Source organism: Trichosurus vulpecula, chromosome 2 (genome assembly GCF_011100635.1).
Source record: "Trichosurus vulpecula isolate mTriVul1 chromosome 2, mTriVul1.pri, whole genome shotgun sequence".
Lineage (NCBI taxonomy): Eukaryota > Metazoa > Chordata > Mammalia > Diprotodontia > Phalangeridae > Trichosurus > Trichosurus vulpecula.
The window spans coordinates 40003171-40023278 of record NC_050574.1 but is presented as its reverse complement, the minus strand read 5'-3'; the positions used below and the strand labels follow the sequence as shown (position 1 = coordinate 40023278).

Here is a 20108-nt window from a genome sequence, read left to right as displayed (position 1 = left end):
ACTTGGCTGACAGCCAGTTCTCGGGGGAGGGGAAAGGGGTCCCCAAGACTCTTTCTGGGGCCGAGTCATCCCCGTCTTGGCCATGCTGCTCTTTTGGCCCTAACCGGCCTTCGCCTTCAAGCCCCAGGCGGCCGATAGTAAAAGTTTCTATTAATAACAGGCATGCAGCTCACCCAACGAGCCGGAGAGTCGGGGAGCCGCTCTGCGCAGGCGCGAGCGGGAGAGCAAGCGAGAGGGATTCCCTCTGACGTCATTGCTAGGATACCAAACAAACACTCGGAGCCCAGCCGATGAGCTCCATATATGGCTAATTGCGTCACAGGAACTCCGCTCGGGGCGGGGCGCTGACAGGCGGCGGGATCCCCCTCCCGGCCGAAAGAGCGCGCTGGGGGCAGGGCGAGGGGGCTCCGGGGGGCGCTTGGACAGGCTCGACAGGGGCTGATCCTGCTCTCCGGAGCCCGTCCGGGGTCGGGTGCGTCCGGGCTTCCCGGGCAGAGCCGGCGGGAGGAGGCGGTGCCCGGACCTGGGCTTGGGGGAGGGTCAGAGCTCCCTTTGCGAGGGGGGTGACGTCAGCCGGGGGGGCGTGCCCCGCGCTATAAAGGAGCCCCGAGCTCGCCTGGCCTCTCATTCATAAGCTTTTCGGGAGCGGGCAGTGCGGTGCAGGAGCTGAGAGGGACGGGCATCGATTTTCTCCATCTCTCTATCTTGCCAGGGCTTCTCCCTGCCGTGCCCGGACAGCGCCCGCGGACTTCGCTCTTTTTCTTGGTTGGCCCCAGGACTTGACTGCCGCCGCCGCCACCGCTCCCTCTCCGGCTGCTTCCAGGCGTGCGGGACCGAGGGACGGGCGGGATTCCACTAAGAGGGACCGCGGAGCTCGGAGACAAGGGGGGACGGGGCCTTCTCCCCCTCCCCCTCGAGGGAAGATTTGCCCCCTCCCCCTTCGCCCCCCAGAGTCGGACAAGCGGGGCAGGGGAGGGGACAGGGGTCCAAAGAGAGAGAGCTTCCTCCGTCTCTCCACATTTCATCGTCGGGGAATACTTCTTCAGGACTTGGACTTGTCCACCCCCGTCCCCCCTGGACTTGGGGGCCACCCGGACCGCCGGACTCTTTATCGGTTTGTTTGTTTTTTCCTCTCGTGCCGGGTCCCCCCACCCTCGGTCCAGCCTTGGCTTCCAGGCGGCCCCAGCGCGGTCACAGGCCACCCCCTGGGGTGCCCGGGGAGATGTTTCAAGCCTTCCCCGGAGACTACGACTCCGCCTCCCGGTGTAGTTCGTCGCCGTCGGCAGAGTCCCAGTACCTGTCATCAGTGGACTCCTTTGGCAGCCCCACGACTGCCGCTGCTTCCCAGGTAGGCGCTGGGGCCAGAAAGCCCTCCGCCGCCGGTCAGCAAGCAAGCTCAGGGCAAAGGGGGTGGGGGGTGAGGGGCCTGGGTCCAAGTGAGGTGAAGGGTCCGGAACGGCAGCTGCTCTCTTCCTCCCTGGCACAGTTAACCAGGTGCCTCAGTTTCCCCACCTGGACAAGGAAGCGAGCGGGTTAGACTGACCGCATACGGCGGCTCGGTAGGTGATTGATTGGTCTATGAACTGAAACTTGCTTCGAGAAAGCGGGATTAGGATGTTGTCCTACTATCGGGATCTCTAAGCGCAAATCTCTGTGCAATCCCTATGCAAACAGAGAAGAGTTGGAGCTCTCGCGGGCGGGGGATGGTGGGGTCCTAAGCCCGCTTTGAGAGTTTAGAGGGAACGCACGCCCAGAACAGAGCAGTGCAGGGGGCCAGCTGGCTATGGAGGGTGCTCTGAAAAAAGGGGCCCTGCAAATTTTGAGGGAAGCCTCGGTGCAGGCCACCCCCCCATTCAGAGCCGACTTAGTAGCCCCGGGCGCCCGAAGGGGAGGCGGGTCTCGAACCCCCTCCGCCTCCGGCGCTGGAACGTAACGGGGGACCCGTGCGTAAAGGCTGACGCGCTGGAATCCTCCGTCTGACGCGGGGCACGCACAGAGCGCGGCCCGCCCCCCTCCCCGCCGCCGCCGCCGCACCCCCTCCCCCTGACGTCCTGGGGTGTCTTCTATTTTGGAACGCCCGAGCCACGTTGCTAAGGGAGGGAAGGCGGGGGGGAGAGGCCGAGCCGCTGATTGGCCTCGGGAGCCTAGGAAGGGAACCAATCGTCTGCAAGGGTAGTCTCCTTGCTCGCAGCGCTCCCCCCCTCCCCTGCCCCAGGCATCCTCTTCCCGAGCCCAGTCCATAACCTTTAGTTGGAACCAGGGGTCGCGTTATCGTGACATGAGAGGGGAGTCAGCGTAGAGCCCCGACGGGGCTCGCGACAAGTCCTGGGATCGCTGTTTTCAGACCCGGGATCCAGTCTGAGATCACGCTGTGTCTAATATAGCTTGTTCCCCCTCTGCCCTCCGCAAGCCCCATCGCGACATAGGATGACAAGGTGTCTTCTGGCAGCTATGATAGCCCTAGGTCCTTGAGGGCGACCTTGGGTGGGGCCCAGCGGGTGCAGCAGGAAAGCTGGGTAGAGGAGGAATGCGGGTGTAGACGGAGAGAAAGGGGAGGAGTTTGAGTACCCCTGCCTCGCCTGGGTTTAAGCGGATGAAGGTTCCCCTCTTTTGCCAGCTCTACGCCCCAGATTTAACCCTCCAACCAAGTTCAAGTCCCAGCCAGGGCCCGGACTTGAACTCACGGGCGCCCGTGGGAAGTTCGGTGTTGCGTGTGCTCGCTAGCTCTGGCAAAGGCCCCGCCCCACCTCCAAGTTCGAAGCTGCGCTGCTATTGGAGGCTGCACAGGAGGGAGGGCCCCGTTGGAGGAAGGCAGAAAGAAGCTCAGATACTTTGGGAAGGCTCAGAGGCTTGGGGGGAGATGGAGAAACACCCAGAAGAGGGGAGGAGGAAAAGCCACGGAGATCCTAGGACCGCCGTGCAGGCATCTTCACACCTGCCGGGCGCCACACACACCAACCCACTGCTCCGGCACAGTCCCAGGGAGCCGCGGGCTGCTGCCCGGCTCTCCTTTCCCACTAGGAGACACAACCCCTCCGGCCTTTCAGCCCTAGACAGGCGCTCAGAGAATTCCCACCGAGTCCACTGCTCCAAACTCCTGCCTTCCCCCCTCCCAGGCAGCTCAGATGGCAGCCCCCCAGGAGAGCATAGGCACACGCCTGGCCCAGGATCCTACCCCATTTCCAAGGGCCAGTTGGGTTCTTTATCAGTGGTGGGGTGAAAGTTGATCCTAACAGGGTCGTCAGAGCCGGAAGGACACCTTTAAAAGAATCTCTCTCCAGCTCCCACAGCATTGTGTAGTGGTCTAAGGGGTGTGGGGGGGGGGATGGCCCTTAAAGCCCAAAAAGGGATTAAAAAAAAAGGAAGCAAGTCAAGGTCATGAACAGAGCTGGAACCCAGGTGTCCTCTCCCCATAGCTTTTATCTATGGAGATCCTGACATTCAGACAGGCCCCTGGATTTGAATCCTGGCTTTGCAAATGTACTTTTTACTGGGGCATATGCTCAAGTCATTCTGAGGCCTCAGTTTCCAAAGCTGTATCATCAGAAGGTTTAAACCTAGGTAATCTCCGAAACCTCTTTCAGCACTAAATTCCATCTTGTGGACTTCAGACTAGTCAGTCACTGCAGAGGACACTCAGGCACAGTTAGAAGGCGACTTCCCAGCCACAGTGGAATCAGACCCCCTATCCCTATGAGCTTTTCCTCCTCCCTACCATCACTTTTCTTCCTTCTCCTAGAATCAGGGGTGGGGTTGGGGGTGGGGAATGTGTGTATGAGTGTGTGTGGGACCTGAGTCCCTCAGTTCTCCGGTCTCTGTCCTACACAAACACACACATACACACACTCATCCACTCACACACACATCCACATGCAGGAGTCACCAACCTGGGTGTGAATCACCACGGGCTTGAGCTGTTCAGTGCAACCTCCAGAGGGGGAGGAAAAGCCAGGGATGTGAACGGCTCTCATTAACCACTGCGTCACGGTGTAGTGGAAGGGGGTAGGTGGTGGTGGCTTGGCTGCCTGTGACACGCACTCACCCAGTGGCTCACCACGAGGGTGTTGGGGGGGGTGTGTGTATGTCTGTGTGTGTGTGTTCGGTCTGCATGCCCGGGGCTCTGCCCGTCTCTCTCTCAGCAGGAGTGTGCTGGCCTTGGTGACATGCCTGGCTCCTTCGTGCCCACGGTCACTGCCATCACCACGAGCCAAGACCTCCAGTGGCTGGTCCAGCCCACCCTCATCTCTTCCATGGCTCAATCCCAGGGCCAGCAGCCATCTCTGGGCCCCCAGCTGCCCACTGTCGACCCATATGACCTGCCTGGCACCAGCTACTCTTCCCCTGGGATCAGCGGCTACGCCAGCGGTGCTGGACCCTCGGGGGCAACTTCAGCTGGTCCTCCACCCTCACGTCCTGCACGGGCCAGACCTCGACGGCCCAGAGAAGAAACGGTGAGTCTGAAGGGCACCTGAGTCCATAGGCTAGGCAGGGTAGCCGGACAACCCCAGAGAAGGTGGCAGGGGAAATGAACCATGATGGGTGAGGTCACCAAATCCCCACTGTTGGAACTGCTTTGGGGGCATTCTCCAGATTGGGGGAGGGGCATCCTCATCTCCTCTACTCATTTGGAGTCTTCTTCCTCAATGTGGACCTTGGTCTACCTCTTTCTGGAGGCAGGGATAGGTCTTTTTTTTTTAATGATTGTTATGGGATAAATATGGGAGCTGTGGAGCAAAGGGAGGAGATATCATTGGAGGGAAAGGGAGAAAGGGGGTCTAGGTTGGGGGAGGGGGTCCAGGTTGGAGGGCAGGTAGCCACTTCCTCAGAAAGAAGGCTCACTCACTTTCTTCCCTCTCTCTCACCTCACAGCTCACCCCTGAAGAAGAGGAGAAGAGGAGGGTCCGGCGAGAACGGAACAAACTGGCTGCCGCCAAATGTCGGAACCGAAGGCGAGAGTTGACAGACCGTCTACAGGCGGTGAGGGTTCCTAATATGGTAGCCCCAGAAGGCATGATTGGGTGGTTGTTGGATGGGACCGAGTCAGGCTTCCTCTTTCATTCCATTCTCTCCCCCCTCCCCAATCATTCATTCTTTTCTGCCTGCCCCCCCCCCCCCAGCCTGTAGAGGCTTTCGGTGTTACTTCAGGAAGGACCCTCCCACAGTGAATCTGATCAGATTCCCCACATTGAGCTCCTGTGGACGTCCATGTGCACAAGGAGAGAGGCTTGATTCCCAACCAGCTTTCACCACTTTGTCTGCCCCCCCCTTCCCCCAGGACAAGCTTGTGCTTTGGAGTTGGAGGAATGGAGGAAGCACAGGATTGATGTGATCCATCAGAGCAGGGTCCACAGAGGCCAGACTCTAGAAAGCAGCCTAGTGCAGAAAGTCTCAAATTGTGTTATCAGAGCAAGTTGAGTGTTAGACCGTCCAAACAGCGTCAGAGTACTCCCCTCCCTGGAGCCATTCCCAGGATGGAGATTAGACTATATCAGATTCTTTTGGAGGTCCCCCTAGCTCTGAGTCACCTGAAGTACTCTCTCTTCCTGCCCCCTTTATCCCTGCCTCCTTTACTTTGGCACTTTCCTAGGTCCAGGTTCTGCCACAGACTTAACCAAGAACCTCCTTCTACTCTATCAATATCTCAAGAGAAGAAAATTACTTTTGAGATCTCCTGGGCATAGGAGGACTTTCTAGTTGTGTCCCCTGCCCAATTTCAACTTGTCCCCAAGAGCTGCCTCCCCCCACCCCGCCAAATTCAGCCTCCCTTAAAATTTCACAGCAGGATAAAACTTTGTTCCTTGTACCTGCTTGCCTCCCAGTAGCAAGGGAGACAAATACATTCTTCCCCAGGCAGCGCCCCCCCCCCCCCCAACCGAAGAAGGGGGTGATAGCACCTAGAGCAAGGGCTTGGTACAATTTTGACTACAGTTTGGACTTTGGAATGGCTTCTTTCCTAAGTCATACAGTATCTGGATGACAACCTCGTCTTGGGGGGTGGTGCTAAATTTCTTCTAGGGACAAAGAATGATGGTGGGGTGGGAGTGGGGGCCAGTATCAATTAACCTAGAGAGGGACAGACCATAGTGAGCCTGATGTAATGGAGAGTACTGGATTTTGTGAGGAGCAAGCTGGTTTGGAACCTTGTCTCCACTATAGCAGACTATGTATGACTCTGGACAAGTCTACTCCACCCCTTTACTTCTGCAGTTTCTCCATCTATAAAAGAGGAGGGGAAATGGTCCAAGCTTTATAAATAAACCCTCTGATCCTAATAAAGACAGAGAGAGATGTAGTACAGTAGAAAGAGAGTGTTAGCTACGGAGTTGGGGTTGAAAACCTGGATTCAAATTTCACCTCTTATGATGAGCTAGATATGCCATCTCTGACTTGATTGGCATTTACCTAAGACCTCTGTGGACCTCAGTTCCTTCAAAGTAAAACAAGAGGGGTTGGAATGGATGACCAGATTGCTTCCAGTCTAGATATATATCTATTCTCTGGTTCTATATATGATATGGTGAAAAGAATGGGCACACAAGTCTTTCAATATCAAATTGAAGGTTGGTTGTCAGGGCTAGAAAGAAACAGGGATAACTGAGCATTTTACAGAGGAAACTCCAGTTAGCCTGGAGAAGGAAAGTGGCCCACTCTGAAGCTGTTTACTTACAACTGATAATTATTGGTGATTTCTTTTTGGACAGTTGGGGTCATAGAAAGTCAGATCTGGAAGGAACCTTAGAGATTATTTGGTCTCAACTCCTCAGTTGAACAAATGGGGAAAGTGAGGCACAAAGCAACAAAGGGCCTTGCCCAGCTTCTAGCAATGCCAGGGCAGGAGTCTTTAGAGTTCATCTAGTCTACTTCAATCCCTTCTTTTTACAAAGGAGGAAACTTGAGGTCCACTGGGCAAGCCTCATCTTCCCTAGTAGATCCTTAGTAGGAGGCATGATTGGAACTCTGGTTTTGAGATTCGACATCCAAAGTGGAATTGATTTGAAAGGTGGCATGGATGCCAGAAGGGTATGGCCCTAGTCCTGCTGCTGACATGGCTTCTCTCTTTCTTCTTTAACCCCTGCTGCCTGCTGCCCTGGGGTACCAGGAGACAGACCAGCTGGAAGAAGAGAAGGCAGAGCTGGAGTCAGAAATCGCCGAACTCCAGAAGGAGAAGGAGCGGCTGCAGTTTGTGCTGGCAGCCCATAAGCCAGGCTGCAAGATCCCTTTTGATGAGGGGCCCGGGCCAGGGGGCCCCCTGGCCGAGGTGAGAGCTTTGCCTGGGCCCACGCCCACTAAGGACGATGCGTTCGGGTGGTTCCTGCCGCCGCCGCCCCTGCCCTTCCAGACCAGCCAGGAGCCCGGCCAGGAGGGGCCCCCAGACCTGACGGCTTCTCTCTTTACACACAGTGAGGTCCCAGCCTTCGGCGACCCCTACCCTGTTAACCCTTCGTATACCACCTCGTTTGTACTCACGTGCCCGGACGTCTCCGCATGCGGCGGTGCCCAGCGCAACGGCAGCGACCAGTCCTCTGACTCCCTGAACTCGCCCTCCCTCCTTGCTCTGTGAATTCTTTTAGACGGAGGGGGCGCTTCTCTCTGGAGACAAAAAACTGGGGGGAGGTTGCTACACCCCCCTCCACTCTTTTGGTCTGCACCTACCTGAGGTCATTGACCTGAGTCAGCCTCTCTTCATCCTTGGCCATCAGCCACCGGATTCCTCTCGACCTGAGGCTTCCTTCATTCTCGGCCACCGACTGGATTCATCTTGACTCGAGGCTTCCTTCCTTCATCCCTCCTCAGCTGGGATTCCACTCACCCTTGGTCTGATGCCCGGCCCTCCCTTGAGCCCTGACCCTTCGACCCTCGGAGCTTGCCCTGCCATGCCTATCTGACCCTCCACTCTGACTGTCGCCAGTGAGAAAGGCGGAGACTTTGTGGGGGATGCACCTGAGGGCCTTGCTCCTGGGGGAGGAGGGGGGGAAAGGTATGGAGAGAGATTCTTGGTTGCCATGGCCTGCGAGCCATCTGGGGCTGGGGGCTTCAGTGGGTTGTGAAGGGGAGGGTCTGGGAGATGAGTTCAAAGTCTTACTTGTGGTGGAATCTCAGGCCCTTCCCCAAGACCCCCTCCAGCCATTGTTCCCCCATCCACTCTCCCTAGGAGAGTATTAACTTATTTAGCCACTTTCCAAAGTCAAAGGCGAAAGGCTCACCCTGCTTCTTTCTCTCCTCCATGGTTGGGAGATGAGGAGCCTCCCTTCACCTTTGTAAACAGTATTATTCCTATCCCCTTCTTCCAGGTAAATCCTCTTCACCTGCTTCCTCTTCCCTCGCCCACTCCGCACCCCTCAAGCCCTTGGTGGTTTTCTCTGGGCTTTCCTTATTTGATGTGGCTGGTAGAGAAGGGTGACTTGCCTTTCACCCCTGCCCCTAGCTGAGGTATTTATACTGTGAAACAAGGTCTTGGGGAAGGGTAGGCACCAGGGAAGTCCAGTCCAGTCCCCAATCTCCCTTGGGGATGGGGAGGAGAAATGAAGGGAAAGTTTCCCTTTACCCCAGAGTGGGTCTTTCACCCCTTCAAAGCGGATATACTGTTCCTCTATTTTGTCCAACATATGAGACAGGGTCCTTTCAAGGACACCATGGGGCCCCCTGTTTACTGTCCTCTATTGGAATTTTTTTCCTCCACGCCCCCACCCCCCAGCCTAGGACGCCAACTTCTCCCCTTTCTCATCCAGAAAATAGGCCAGCTGTCTTTGGGGAGAAGTTATTGAGCTGAGGCTTCCAGCCTTTGGGGGAGCTGAACTGGTGGACTCACCCCTCCCCCTTACTTCTTTGCTTAAAATTAGTGGTAGTTTGGGGGGAGGGGTGGTGAAGGGCAGTAATCTCAAAGTATCCAGTGCTATTGGCAGCTGGAGGGTACCATGCCCAGCCTTGGATGTTTCCCATTCATATCCATCTAACCCCTAACTCTCTCCTATACTTCTTCTTTTTAAATCTGGGGAACTGGTATCTTAACCTATTTGTCACTGGGATGATAAAAAGGATGGATGCCCCGCTCCAGTCTCTCCCTGGCCTTAGTCCTTTCTCTTCCCCCTGCCCTTTCTCCTGCAACCCCCACATCCCCCACCTGATGTTTTTTACATTTGCAGATTTCCTCATTTACAAATGAGGAAAATGATGCTCTGAGACATTGAGTGATTTGCCCAGGGGCTCAGAGCTATTAAGTGTCCCAGGGAGGATTTGAACCCAGGACTTTTGGTCTCCAAGTCCAGAGGGACCACCTATGATTTAAAAAAAAAAAAAATTATTTTTGGAAATCGGGCCTGGTGATCTCAAAGTATCTATGACAGGTCAATAGGACAATGAGACAGACCCAGGAGGGCCTAAGGCCCTAAGCTAACCCCTTAGTTCCCTCCCCAGGTCAGATCCTCCAGGCCTTAGGAAAGGGCCAAAAATCCAATCAGGCTGCCCCTTCCCCATGACCCCCTTTGCCCCTTTTGCCTCATGCTCTGAGAATTGTTCAAAACAAGAGAAATTCTGCTTCTTAAAAAATCTAGGAGAATGGGGCCCTATCCTTCCTGTTGTAGTCCCTTTTACTGCATGGACAACATTCCACACCAGACCTGTCCCCTCACTAACCACCCCCCTCCCCCAAATCCCTGGCCTCAACAATTTCACCCTTTCCTGGTTTCCAAAAGGCACTATATCTATTCTGTATAAATATATATATTATATTATATTATATATATGGTGTGTGTGTGTATGTGTATGTATGTATGTGAGTGTGTCTGGCTATAATCCTGCCTACTCCAGGCCCTCAGACTATGTGGCTGAAGTGAACGCTCGACAATCAGGGTACTCTTGCTTTCTCTATCTCTCCTTTTATGTTTGTCTCTGCCTCCTTCTCAGTAATCCTGCCGCCAGTTTGTCCCTCTCTCCATCTCTTCCCTTCATGTTGTCTGTCTGTCTGTTTCGTAGTCTGACTCTTTCCTGAATTTCTGCCTGTCTGTCTGTTTCATTCTCTCTTTCTGTGTCTGTCTTCAAAAAAGATTTGTTTTTCCTGTGACCAAACTCAATGACTAATTTGTCCCTCCCTCCTTCAGGGCCTGTGTGTGTGTGTGTGTGTGTGTGTGTCTGTGTGTGTTGATTGGGAGGAATTCCTGCCATCCACAGTTTATTGGTTTCCTCCCTGCCAGCCCTTTCCCCCTCATCCCCATGCCCAATGCTGTATTTGTGATTTTTTGTATTTCGTACCTGACCCCAGGAAGGGGCTGGGGCTGGGCTGGTTGGTGTTGGGCTGAGTGGTCCCTCTCCCTCCAATCCCAGGATTTGCCTCAAGTGTTTCAACCCACCCAATAAAAAGGCTTTACAAAAACACTCTTTGGATGTGGTCATCTTTGTCCTCCTTGTGGGCAGCATGACATAAGCAGGGTTGGATCCTGGGAGAATGTTAAGCTTCCCAACAGGGGTTTCCACTTCAAAGTCCTTCCTAGACCCACTCAGAAGACGTTCTGGCAGGGGTCTGACTACTGAAGTCTGACTCTAAGGCAGGGGAACAGGTTGGGGGGCAGCACTGCTGAGGAGCCAGAGATCAAGTGGTGACTTCCTGGTTGGGACCAATCACAGCAGGAAGGACTGAGTCCAGACCTCTGAGAGGACTTCCTGTCAGGAGCCTTGACCAGACAAATCCCTAGCAGAGAGTGAAGGGGTCTCATTTTGCAAATTCTCCCAATAGAATGAGGGCTAGCTAGATGACAGAGAAGACTCCTTGACTCTTTCTGGTCACTGTCTTTGTGTATAACATGGGACACTGAGGCTAGATTGCTCAGCAGTCCTCACACTTACCAAGGCTAGATCACCAGCTACTTCCCCCAGGTCTCTGCTGGTGTATTCCCCCTTCAAGAGGGAGGAATGAAGGGAGACTCTCCTCCCTTCTCCTAGCCTGCTAAGAATTCCACAATCTCAGCAGCATGGACTGCTGCTTAAAACTCTGGACTCCGGACTCAGAAAGTCCTTGCTTTTAATCTGACCTCAGACACTCACTAGCTCTGAGTCACTTTCCAAGTCTCGTTTTTCTCATCTGTAAAATGGGAAGAATTCAAGCTCCCATCTCATAGGGCTGTGGTGAGAGTGCAATAAGAAAACTTATACAAAATAACTTGTAAACCTGGCTGTGAGCTGGTAGCCAGCAGGCATCTGCTGACTCTTCCTAGATGTTCCTAGACGTTTTCTTTCATGGATCCACTCTCCTAGTGAGTCTTTCTTTTGTTTTTGGTTTTTTTTTTGGAGGGGGGAAGGCAGGACAATTGGGATTAAGTGACTTGCCCAAGGTCACACAGCTAGTAAGTGTGCAAGTGTCTGAGATTGGATATGAACTCAGGTCCTTCTGACTCCAGAGCCAGTTTACTGAGTCTTTCAAACTGAGCTCTCCTGGGTTGGCCTTTCAGAGCACGGGAGTGCAGAGAAAGGACTAGATTTTTATTATTCCATGATCTGGAGGCTAGTGGCACCCTCTGAGAGACCATGACATTCTGGTCCCATCATTTGACAAATAGAGAAACTGAGGGCCACGAAAGCGGAAAGAACTTGACCAAGGTCACACTACAGGCAGTCATAGACTGCACGAAAGGGAAGGAGAGGCTTGGTACACTTTGAGAGACAGGTAGTGGGGAAGAGAAGTTGATACAAACAAGCAAAACGAAGAATTGCCCGCCCGAAAGGTGGAATTGAACCACTCTGTCGCTAGACAGCTACAGGTTTGAAGCCTGCACCCCAGACCACTGAGGATCATCCGGGCAGAACGACTAGGGGTCTCAAAGATTATATAAAGCCAAAAATTCTAAACACTTTAAGCATACGGTGGAAAATTTTTGATGGAGATTTTTTTCTTTTTCTTTAACCTCAGATCTTAAAAAAATATAAATATTTTGAAAATACTATTTTGCTGTGAATAGTTTTTCTCTGCTACACGGGATACTACGAATGACAACCAGGGCCGAAAAGATTCTCTTCATTTGCATCGCGCGGAGGATTGTGGGAGAGACACCCTCGCCGGACTGTTCCGGGCGTTATAGTTCTCCGTCCGGCTCCACGCCGCGGCGCTGAGAGCCGAGGCGGGGGAGGGGCCAGGGGTTGCTCCTCCCCCACCCACTGCGGCCCTCGGAGCCCCTGGGGTTTCATTCCTCCTCCATCCAAGGCTGGAAAGGCCCCCGAGGAGTGCCTGGAGTTAGTAGACCTGGCCCCGAGAGCTCAACTGGCCCACCCCACCTCGTTTTACAGACAAGGAAACTGAGGCCCAGAGAGGGGAAACAGCTCGGCCAACAGGTCAATGACCGGAGCGTGCCCCATAACCAGGGGGAGAAGCGGCCGTGGCAGCCAATCTGGATGATTTACAAAGCACATCCACCCTCCGGAAGAGCGGTGCCGCTTCTCCGGATCCTTTCTGGACCCCAGGGGGTCCGTGCATGAATACCGGTTCATTGTCCGTGTAGACGCGGCCTCTCGCTGAACACATGCGCGTTCCGGGGAAACCACTGGGGTTCGGGCGACATCTTGCGGCTGTAGGTGGTACTGCCCCTGGCCTGGATGCTCCCAGTCCCAAGGACCCCATGCAACCCACTTCAAGGTGGTCCCTCTGCGGCTCAAGAACGTTCTCTGGCTCCCTGCGCTGCGTCGCTGGCTTTGCTCCCCACCAGCTATGACCCTGGATAACTCCTTTCCTTTACTGGAGTCTCAATTTATTTTCCTTTCTCTTGGAACTCACCACCTTTTGAGTGGCCCTGACCCTTTCTGCTTGGCGATCTGGGAAAACCTATGGATGGATACCCTTTCTCAGAACCGTATTTAAATGAATAAAATACGATGGAGGATTAAAAACGGCAACCAATTATAGAGAAATAAAGGCGTAACTTTTTCCCTTTTCGGGTTCATGGATCCTTGAAATGGAACCACAAAAAATTGGGGGCGGGAGGGGGGAGTCCTCCAGAAAGAAATGCTGGAAAGGACAAAGCATTTTGTACAGAGCACAAAACAACTCTCCCCACAGATGCTATTATAATCTCTATTTGACAGTGGGGAAACTGAGTGAAACAGGGACTAAGTAACTTACTCAGGGTCGCATAGTAAGTATCTGAGGCCAGATTTCAACCTGGCTCTTCCCGAACCTCTGAGCCTCCCAGCTGCCAGGTCCCACCAAGACTAAATGTGTGCTTTCTCCTAGGGAGCAAAAAACCCACCCAGGTCAGGAACATCAGGCCAGCTGGCTACCAGGGCTTGGACAGGAAGGGCTTGGGGTGGTTGCATTCACCACCTGATCCCAAAGGCACAGAGTCCGACATATACCAAGCTAAATACTCGTGGACTGATTAGTTTGGACCGCAAAGTAAGTCTACAATGACTCAAACTCAACTGGTCTGATTCCGTCATCGTAAGGGGGGAGCTGGTCCCCCTAAAGACTTGCTCGAGGTCACACAGCCAATCAGAAAACCAAAAATCCAAGCCTCCGAAGTGTTCTCCCTCCCCAGTGCTCTCTCCATGGTGCTGTCCATGGAGGACTCCCATTTTTCCAGGGCATCGGGACATGCTTTTCTCAAAGCAGCCCTGTGTGGTAGGGAGCAGTATCTTCAGTATTGTTATTCCATTTTGCAGGTTGGGAAACTAAAACCCAGAAAGGGGAAAATGAGTTGCTTGAGGTCACACAGCTATTAAGACCTAGGGAGTCAAACCAAGGTCATAGGATCATAGAGCCACAGCTGGAAGATGCCCCTTCATTTTCTATGTGAGTTAACTGAGGACCAGAGAACTTTGGTGACTTACCAAGGTCATTCAGGTAATCAGAGAGGCATTGTCTGAACCTAGATACTCTAATGCCTGAGGCGGTGTCCTTTCCAGCCTGTCCCATCCCCTCCCCTTTCAAAGCACTCTCTCCTTTATAGCATACTACCTCTCTATTATAGAAGCTCTCCAGGTCATTGACTCCGAGGGGGTGAGGGGGAGGCATTGATCAAGAATGCTTGTTGAGGGCCCAAATGTCTAGTCGAGTCGACTTGTTTACCACAAGTTTTTATTAAAGTGTAAACCCCAGCTCAGTTCTTTCCTCAATCCCATGAAATGCCCCAGGGGCAGGGACAGGGTGGCAGACAGGGAGATACCACCCCCCTACACACACACCTCTACACCCCAGGGGGGAAGGGTGATAGGGAGCTCCTGGCATCAGGGGGTGGCTGCCCTGTCTAGGCTACTACAAGTCTCTGGCCTTTCTAGGCAACCAGAGACCATCTGCAGACTCTCAGATGGGTGCACATCATCCTGAAGGGCATGGGGGTGGTGAGGGGGGGGTGCAGCAGGAATGATAGGGAGTCGGATATTTGAGCATGGAGAGGCCCTGGCTAGGTTCCCGAGGGCTGGAAGGTGTGTGCATGTGTTATGTGTGTATGCACCTGTGTGTATGATCCAGGATTGGGGACGCTGGCATGGAGGGGGCAGGCAGGGCAGTTGAGAGAGGGCTCTGGGTTGCTGTGGGCAGGTCGGTCCCAGGCTGGCCTGAAGGGGCACTCAATCAGCTTTGGCTTTGGAACTTGCAGAAGCCCCAGTCCCTGGGATCTTTGAATAGATCCTGAAGAAAAGGTGGAAAACATGAGAAGAAAGAGATTTAATTAGAATACATGGTATATTATACCTACATATATATACATACATATATGTACATGCAGAGGCTTATTATTATTGGGGCATCAGAGCTGAGAGGGGTCTTAGAACAGAGAAGGTCAGAGCTAGGAGGGGACTTAAAACAGAGAATGTCAGAGCTGGGAGGGGCCTCAGAGCAGGCAATGTCAGGCCTGGGAGGGGTCTTAGAACAGGGAAGGATGGAGCTGGGAAGGACCTTAGAACAGGGAATGTCAGAGCTGGAGTGGATACTTAGGATCCTACTAGAAGGAATATGGGATATCAGAACTGGGAGCTCCTTTAGAAAGTAGAATGTCCAGTCAGTGAAGGGACACAGAAAATGAAGCATAGCCTGTCATGTCTGAGGGGGATTCCTGAGCATGGAACGTCAGAACTGGAAGGGTTCTTGGAACACAGACTATCAGAGCTAACTAGAAGGGCCCTTAAAACAGAAACCATTAGAGCTGGGGGAGGCCTTCAAACACAGAATGTCAGGGGTTAGTGAGATTTCAAAGATCATCAACTGCAATCCTCTTATTTTAAAGATGAGAAGAAGGGGCTTGCCTCAAGGTCATATGGTGAGTCAATGGCAAACCATGACTAACCAGTCTGTTTCCCAGTCATGGCTTAGACCATGGTCCAGGTGCATTTCCATGCCTGCCATCTAGTGGCTGTAGTTGGCATTACAGCAGAGAAGCAAGAGGTGTGCACTATTTCTTTCAGAAGGGAATGAGTAAGGATGGGGATAGAATTTGGGACCAAATGAAGACAGTAAAGACTTTTGGGTCCACCCAAAGGGCCTCATTGACCATCCCAGAGCCACAGACACACCAATACTCACCTAGCCTTGATGTAACTCAGCTGACTGTTCACCAGCCCAACATACTGGTCGATCTGGGCCTAAGGGAAGTGGAGAAGAGGTTATCTTGGGGGTGGAAAGAGAACTTCTCTCTTATCTCAGGGAATCTCACTGCTCCACTGGCACTCCCTAGAGGACCCCAGCAGTGAATATTTTGGGGGAAGCAGGAGAATAAGCCAGGAGCTGCTCACTTCCTGCTAACCCTAATTCCACAATGCTCCCAAAGTCTATGAATTCCCCATACTCTTCCCAGCCATCTAGGTCTGCATGCTTCCCAATGGTGCCCCCAAACCATTACCTTCCTCTCTTTCAAAGAATTACCCTCAGAATTTTGGAGTGAGTTTGTTTTAGGATATATCCATCGGGGAGCTGATGTACATATATCCACTATGGCATGGCCTGTATGTGTGTGAGAAGGCAGGGAGTAAGAGGAAATAGTCCTGGAAGTCAGTTGTCCTTGATGGTGGTGGGGGAATCAGCTAAGTGGCAGAGACACAGTCAGCTTAGGTGTCAGTGGCTGGCATGAAGGCCAGTTAAACCTTAGTTGTCTCATGGGGAGGTGGTGGCACCTTGAAGAAAGGCTTCATCAGTCACAAGGTAAGGCTGTTTCTAGTGGGGCTGCCTCAGTGAGCTAAGTGGGCTCCTAACCTCCTAAGGTTCATATCAGCTGTAATATTCCAGAGTTTGGAAGATCTCAACCTGCTAACAAGTTGACCTGTCCCTGCCTTGTGTCTCCTTAGTCCAGCATTCACACGCTAGCAGGTAAACTTCCTAAGGCAGTGGTCTGACCAGGGCACTCCATGGGGTTTAAAACATTCCTTGGCTCTCCAAGAAAATCCCAACTTCTTTGCCAGGCCTTTGAGGCCTTCCCTCCACAATCCCACATACACCACCCTTTCCACACTTTCTTTTTTCTTTCCTCATATGATTTGCCATTGTACACTGAAGAGTGATGGTGGGGAGAAAGTGCTGGCTTTAGCATTCGAGGCTCTGGGTTCCAATTCTGATTCCAGGGCTTAACCAGCTGTGTCAGTTTGGGCACAGTTTTTGCCCTTCCTTGGCTTCAGGTGGCCCTCTGAGGTAGCTTCTAGCTCTGGATCTATGATCCCTATGACCTCTGAGGTCCTCTTCGGCCCTAAATCTGTGACCCTGTGAGCCATGATCCAAGCAGAATGACTAGACCACTGCCACAGTCTCATCCTGTCTTTTACCATCACACTGCTTCCCTAAGCCTCAAATGGCCTGGATCTCTGTCTCCTGCTTCCTCCTAGGCCTAACCCAGGGGCCCTCTCCTCCAGGCCTCCCTGAAGTCCCTTCCCTAGCCCTCTAAAAGTGATCTCTCTCCTCTAATTTCTCACCCTCACTTTGCTGTTCTTCATTTCTGTCCAACTCCTTCAGACCCCATTGGAGCTTTCCTTGGCCCCAGGGATACTGGTTTGTCATTTCCTTCTTGAGCTCATTTCACAGATGAGGAAACTGAGGCAAACAGCATTAAGTGACTTGCCCAGGGTCACACAGTTAGTAAATGAGTCCGGATTTGGACTCCAGAAGGGGTTTTCTTGACCCCAGGCCCAGCACTCTGTGCACTATGGCGCCGCCTAGTGGCCCTTTATCTAGATTTTCCCTTTGCCCTAATTTGCCTCACACATTCACTAGGATCATAATGTACAAATCCTGCCTGAAACCTTTCCTGTCTCACTTAGATTGCAAGCTCCTTGAGGAAGAAATGAGTCTTATTTCACTTTTGTATCCCCAGTGCCTAGCACGGGTCCTCCACACACGGCGGAGCCTTCCTCAGGTTCTGTTACATTAAATTTGCCAGTGAAGGCAGTATGGCCTGATCGAAAGAGCTCTGGATTTGCAGTCATGAGGCCTGGGTTTGAATTCTGTTGTATTACTAGCACTGGGGAAAGGAAAAGATAAGCATTCATCTAGTGCCTACTGTGTGCCAGGCAATGTGCTGAATACTTCACAAATATGATCTCACTTGATCTGCACAAGGACCCTGGAGGTAGGTGCTGTTATTAACCCCAAAGAGTCAGACAGGTTATGTGACTTGCTTAGGGTCACACAGCTATTGAGTGACTGATGTTGGATTTCAATTCAGATCTTCCTGATTCCAGGCCCCACACTCTATCCACTGTTCTCTCTGGGACCTGGGAGGAAATAGGAAAAATTTGACTTCTCTAAGACTCTTTTTATGTCAAATGAAGGGAATGGACTAAAAGGACAGGAGCCTTCATCCTTAGACTAGGATCATGGATTTATCTTCTTAAGGCTCGATTCTGACCATGCTACCCCCTCATTCCATCAACGTCAGTGGCTCCCTGTTATTTTCAGGATCAAATGTAAACTACCCTTGCTTTCTAAGCCTTCCACAGCCTGGTCCCTCCTGACCACCTCAGTCTTCTTAGACCCACATACACACACAGTCTGTGTTCCACTGACATTGGCTTCCTTATTGTTTCTCGACCCCAGACACCCCATCTCCTGAAGCTCGGTGGTTCCCCTGGAATTCCCCCATGTCTGGAATGCTCTTCTTCCTCACCACCTGCTTTGTGGTTTCCCTGGCTCTCTTCCAGGCTCCCCCCAAATCACACCTCTGTGTGAAGCCATCCCCAGTCCTCCTTCATCTTCTTGCCTTCCTTCTGTTCAGGAAGACCTGAATTCCAATCCAGCCTCAGACACTTAGTACCTCTGAGACCTTGTTAGTCACTTTCCAAGTCTTGTTTTCCTCATCTGTGAAATGGGAGGAATCCCAGCTCCCATCCCATAGGGTTGTTGTGAGAGTGCAACGAGAGAACGTATACAAAATAATCTGTAAACCTAGCTGTGAGCTGGTAGCCAGCTGGCATCTCCTGACTCTTCCTAGATGCTCCTACACGTTTTCTTTCATGGGTCCACTCTCCTCCTGAGTCTTTCAAACTGAGTTCTCCAGGGTTGGCCTTCAGGAGCAGGGGAGTGCAGAGGAAGGACTAGATTTTTATTATTCCATGATCTGGAGGCTAGTGGCACCCTTTGAGAGACTGTGACATTCTGGTCCCATCATTTGACAAATAGAGAAACTGAGGGCCAGGAAAGAGGAAGGAACTTGACCAAGATCACACTGCAGGCAGTCGAAGACTGCTGGAAAGGGAAGGAGAGGTTTGGTCCAGTTCAGGAGACAGGTGGGGGGAAGAGAGGCAGGTGATCCCCACAGTGAGGAAAAGGGAGGGCTGTAGATGCCGCCCGAAAGGTGGAATTGAACCACTCTGTCGCTAGACAGCTACAGGTTTGAAGCCTGCACCCCAGACCACTGAGGGTCATTCGGGCAGAACACCTGGGCCTCTCGAAGGGTACATAAAGTTGCCATGGCTAATTATTTTAAGCGTAGGGTGGAACTTGTTTGATGCTGATTTTTAACCTAATATCTTAGTTAAATTTAATCGTTTTGAAAACTCTAGTTTTTTTCTCCAAATTTTTTTCCTCTGCTTCACAGGATAGTACCAATGAGCTCCAGCGACAAAAAGAGTCCCTTTATTTGCATCGTGCCAAGGATTCTGGGAGAGACTCCCAGCGGGAATGTTCCGGGCGTTATATTACGGGATCCGGCTCCCGCCACGGGCTGAGAGCAGAGGCGGGGGAGGGGCCAGGGGTTGCTCCTCCCCCACGCCCTCCTGCCCTCGGAGCCCCAGCATTTTCCTTCCTCCTCCAGCCAAGGCTGGAAGCCCCACGAGGAGTGCCGCGGGTGTTGTGGAGAGGGCCCCGAGAGCTCAGCTGCCCCACCCGACCTCGTTTTACAGACGAGGAAACTGAGGCCCAGAGAGGGGAAACCGCTGGCCCAAGATCACCCAGAAGGTCAATGACCGGAGCGTGCACCGTATCCCGGGGGAGAAGCGGCCGTGGCAGCCGATCTGGACGATTTACAAAGGACATCGACCCTCCGGAAAAGCGGTGCCGCTTCTTCGGATCCTTTCCAGACCCCAGGGGCTCCGTTCGTGAATAACCGGCTTGTTATCCGTGTAGACGCGGCCTCTCGCTATTCTCTCACCTGCGCCTTGGGTGGGGGGGGAACACTGGGGTTCGGGCGACATCTTGCGGCTGTAGGTGGTACTGCCCCTGGCCTGCAGCCTCCGAGTCCCACCTCAGCCCACCTCAAGGTCGTCCCTCTGCGGCTCAAGAACGTTCTCTGGCTCCCTGCGCTGCGTCGCTGCCTCTGCTCCCCACCAGCTATGACCCTGGATAACTCCTTTCCTTTCCTGGAGTCTCAATTTATTTTCCTTTCTCTTGGAACACACCACCTTTTGAGTGGCCCTGACCCTTTCTGCTTGGCCATCTGGGGTAACCTATGGATACCCTTTCTCAGAAATGTATTTCAGTGAATAAAATACGATAGAGGATGAAAAACGGCAACCAATTATATTGAAATAAAGGCGTAACTTTTTCCCTTTTCGGGTTCATGGATCCTTGAAATGGAACCACAGATCTCTGGGTGAGGGGGGGGGGTTCCTCCAGAAAGAAAAGGGGGGAAGGGACTAAGCATTTTGTACAGCGCACAAAACAACTCTCCCCATAGATGCTATTATAATCTCTATTTGACAGTGGGGAAACT

At 52.7% G+C, this 20108-nt stretch overlaps 1 protein-coding gene and 2 non-coding genes across 4 annotated transcripts; 1 reads left to right on the top strand and 2 right to left on the bottom strand.

Moving 5' to 3' along the window:
- Positions 1 to 1222: 1222 nt before the first annotated feature.
- Positions 1223 to 7561, top strand: FOSB (FosB proto-oncogene, AP-1 transcription factor subunit). Of its 2 annotated transcripts, XM_036747634.1 has the most exons (4): positions 1223 to 1348; positions 4143 to 4451; positions 4870 to 4977; positions 7100 to 7561. In XM_036747634.1, exons 1-4 carry the CDS (start codon positions 1223 to 1225, stop codon positions 7559 to 7561), a joined length of 1005 nt encoding a protein of 334 aa, XP_036603529.1. The 2 variants fall into 2 exon arrangements, with proteins under 2 accessions (XP_036603529.1, XP_036603530.1); XM_036747635.1 differs by lacking the exon at positions 4870 to 4977.
- A 4143-nt stretch (positions 7562 to 11704) lies between these two features.
- On the bottom strand, positions 11705 to 11791 carry TRNASTOP-UCA. The gene has a single exon. It is a non-coding gene; the product is annotated as a tRNA-Sec (tRNA).
- Positions 11792 to 18742: 6951 nt separating this feature from the next.
- TRNASTOP-UCA lies at positions 18743 to 18829 on the bottom strand. The gene has a single exon. It is a non-coding gene; the product is annotated as a tRNA-Sec (tRNA).
- Positions 18830 to 20108: the final 1279 nt, after the last annotated feature.

Coding starts and splice junctions, on each gene's coding strand:
- FOSB (XM_036747634.1), top strand. CDS start 1,223: ATGTTTCAAGCCTTCCCCGGAGACTACGACTCCGCCTCCCGGTGTAGT. Junction 1,349..4,142: donor CGACTGCCGCTGCTTCCCAG/GTAGGCGCTGGG, acceptor CTCTCTCAGCAG/GAGTGTGCTGGCCTTGGTGA. Junction 4,978..7,099: donor TGACAGACCGTCTACAGGCG/GTGAGGGTTCCT, acceptor CTGGGGTACCAG/GAGACAGACCAGCTGGAAGA.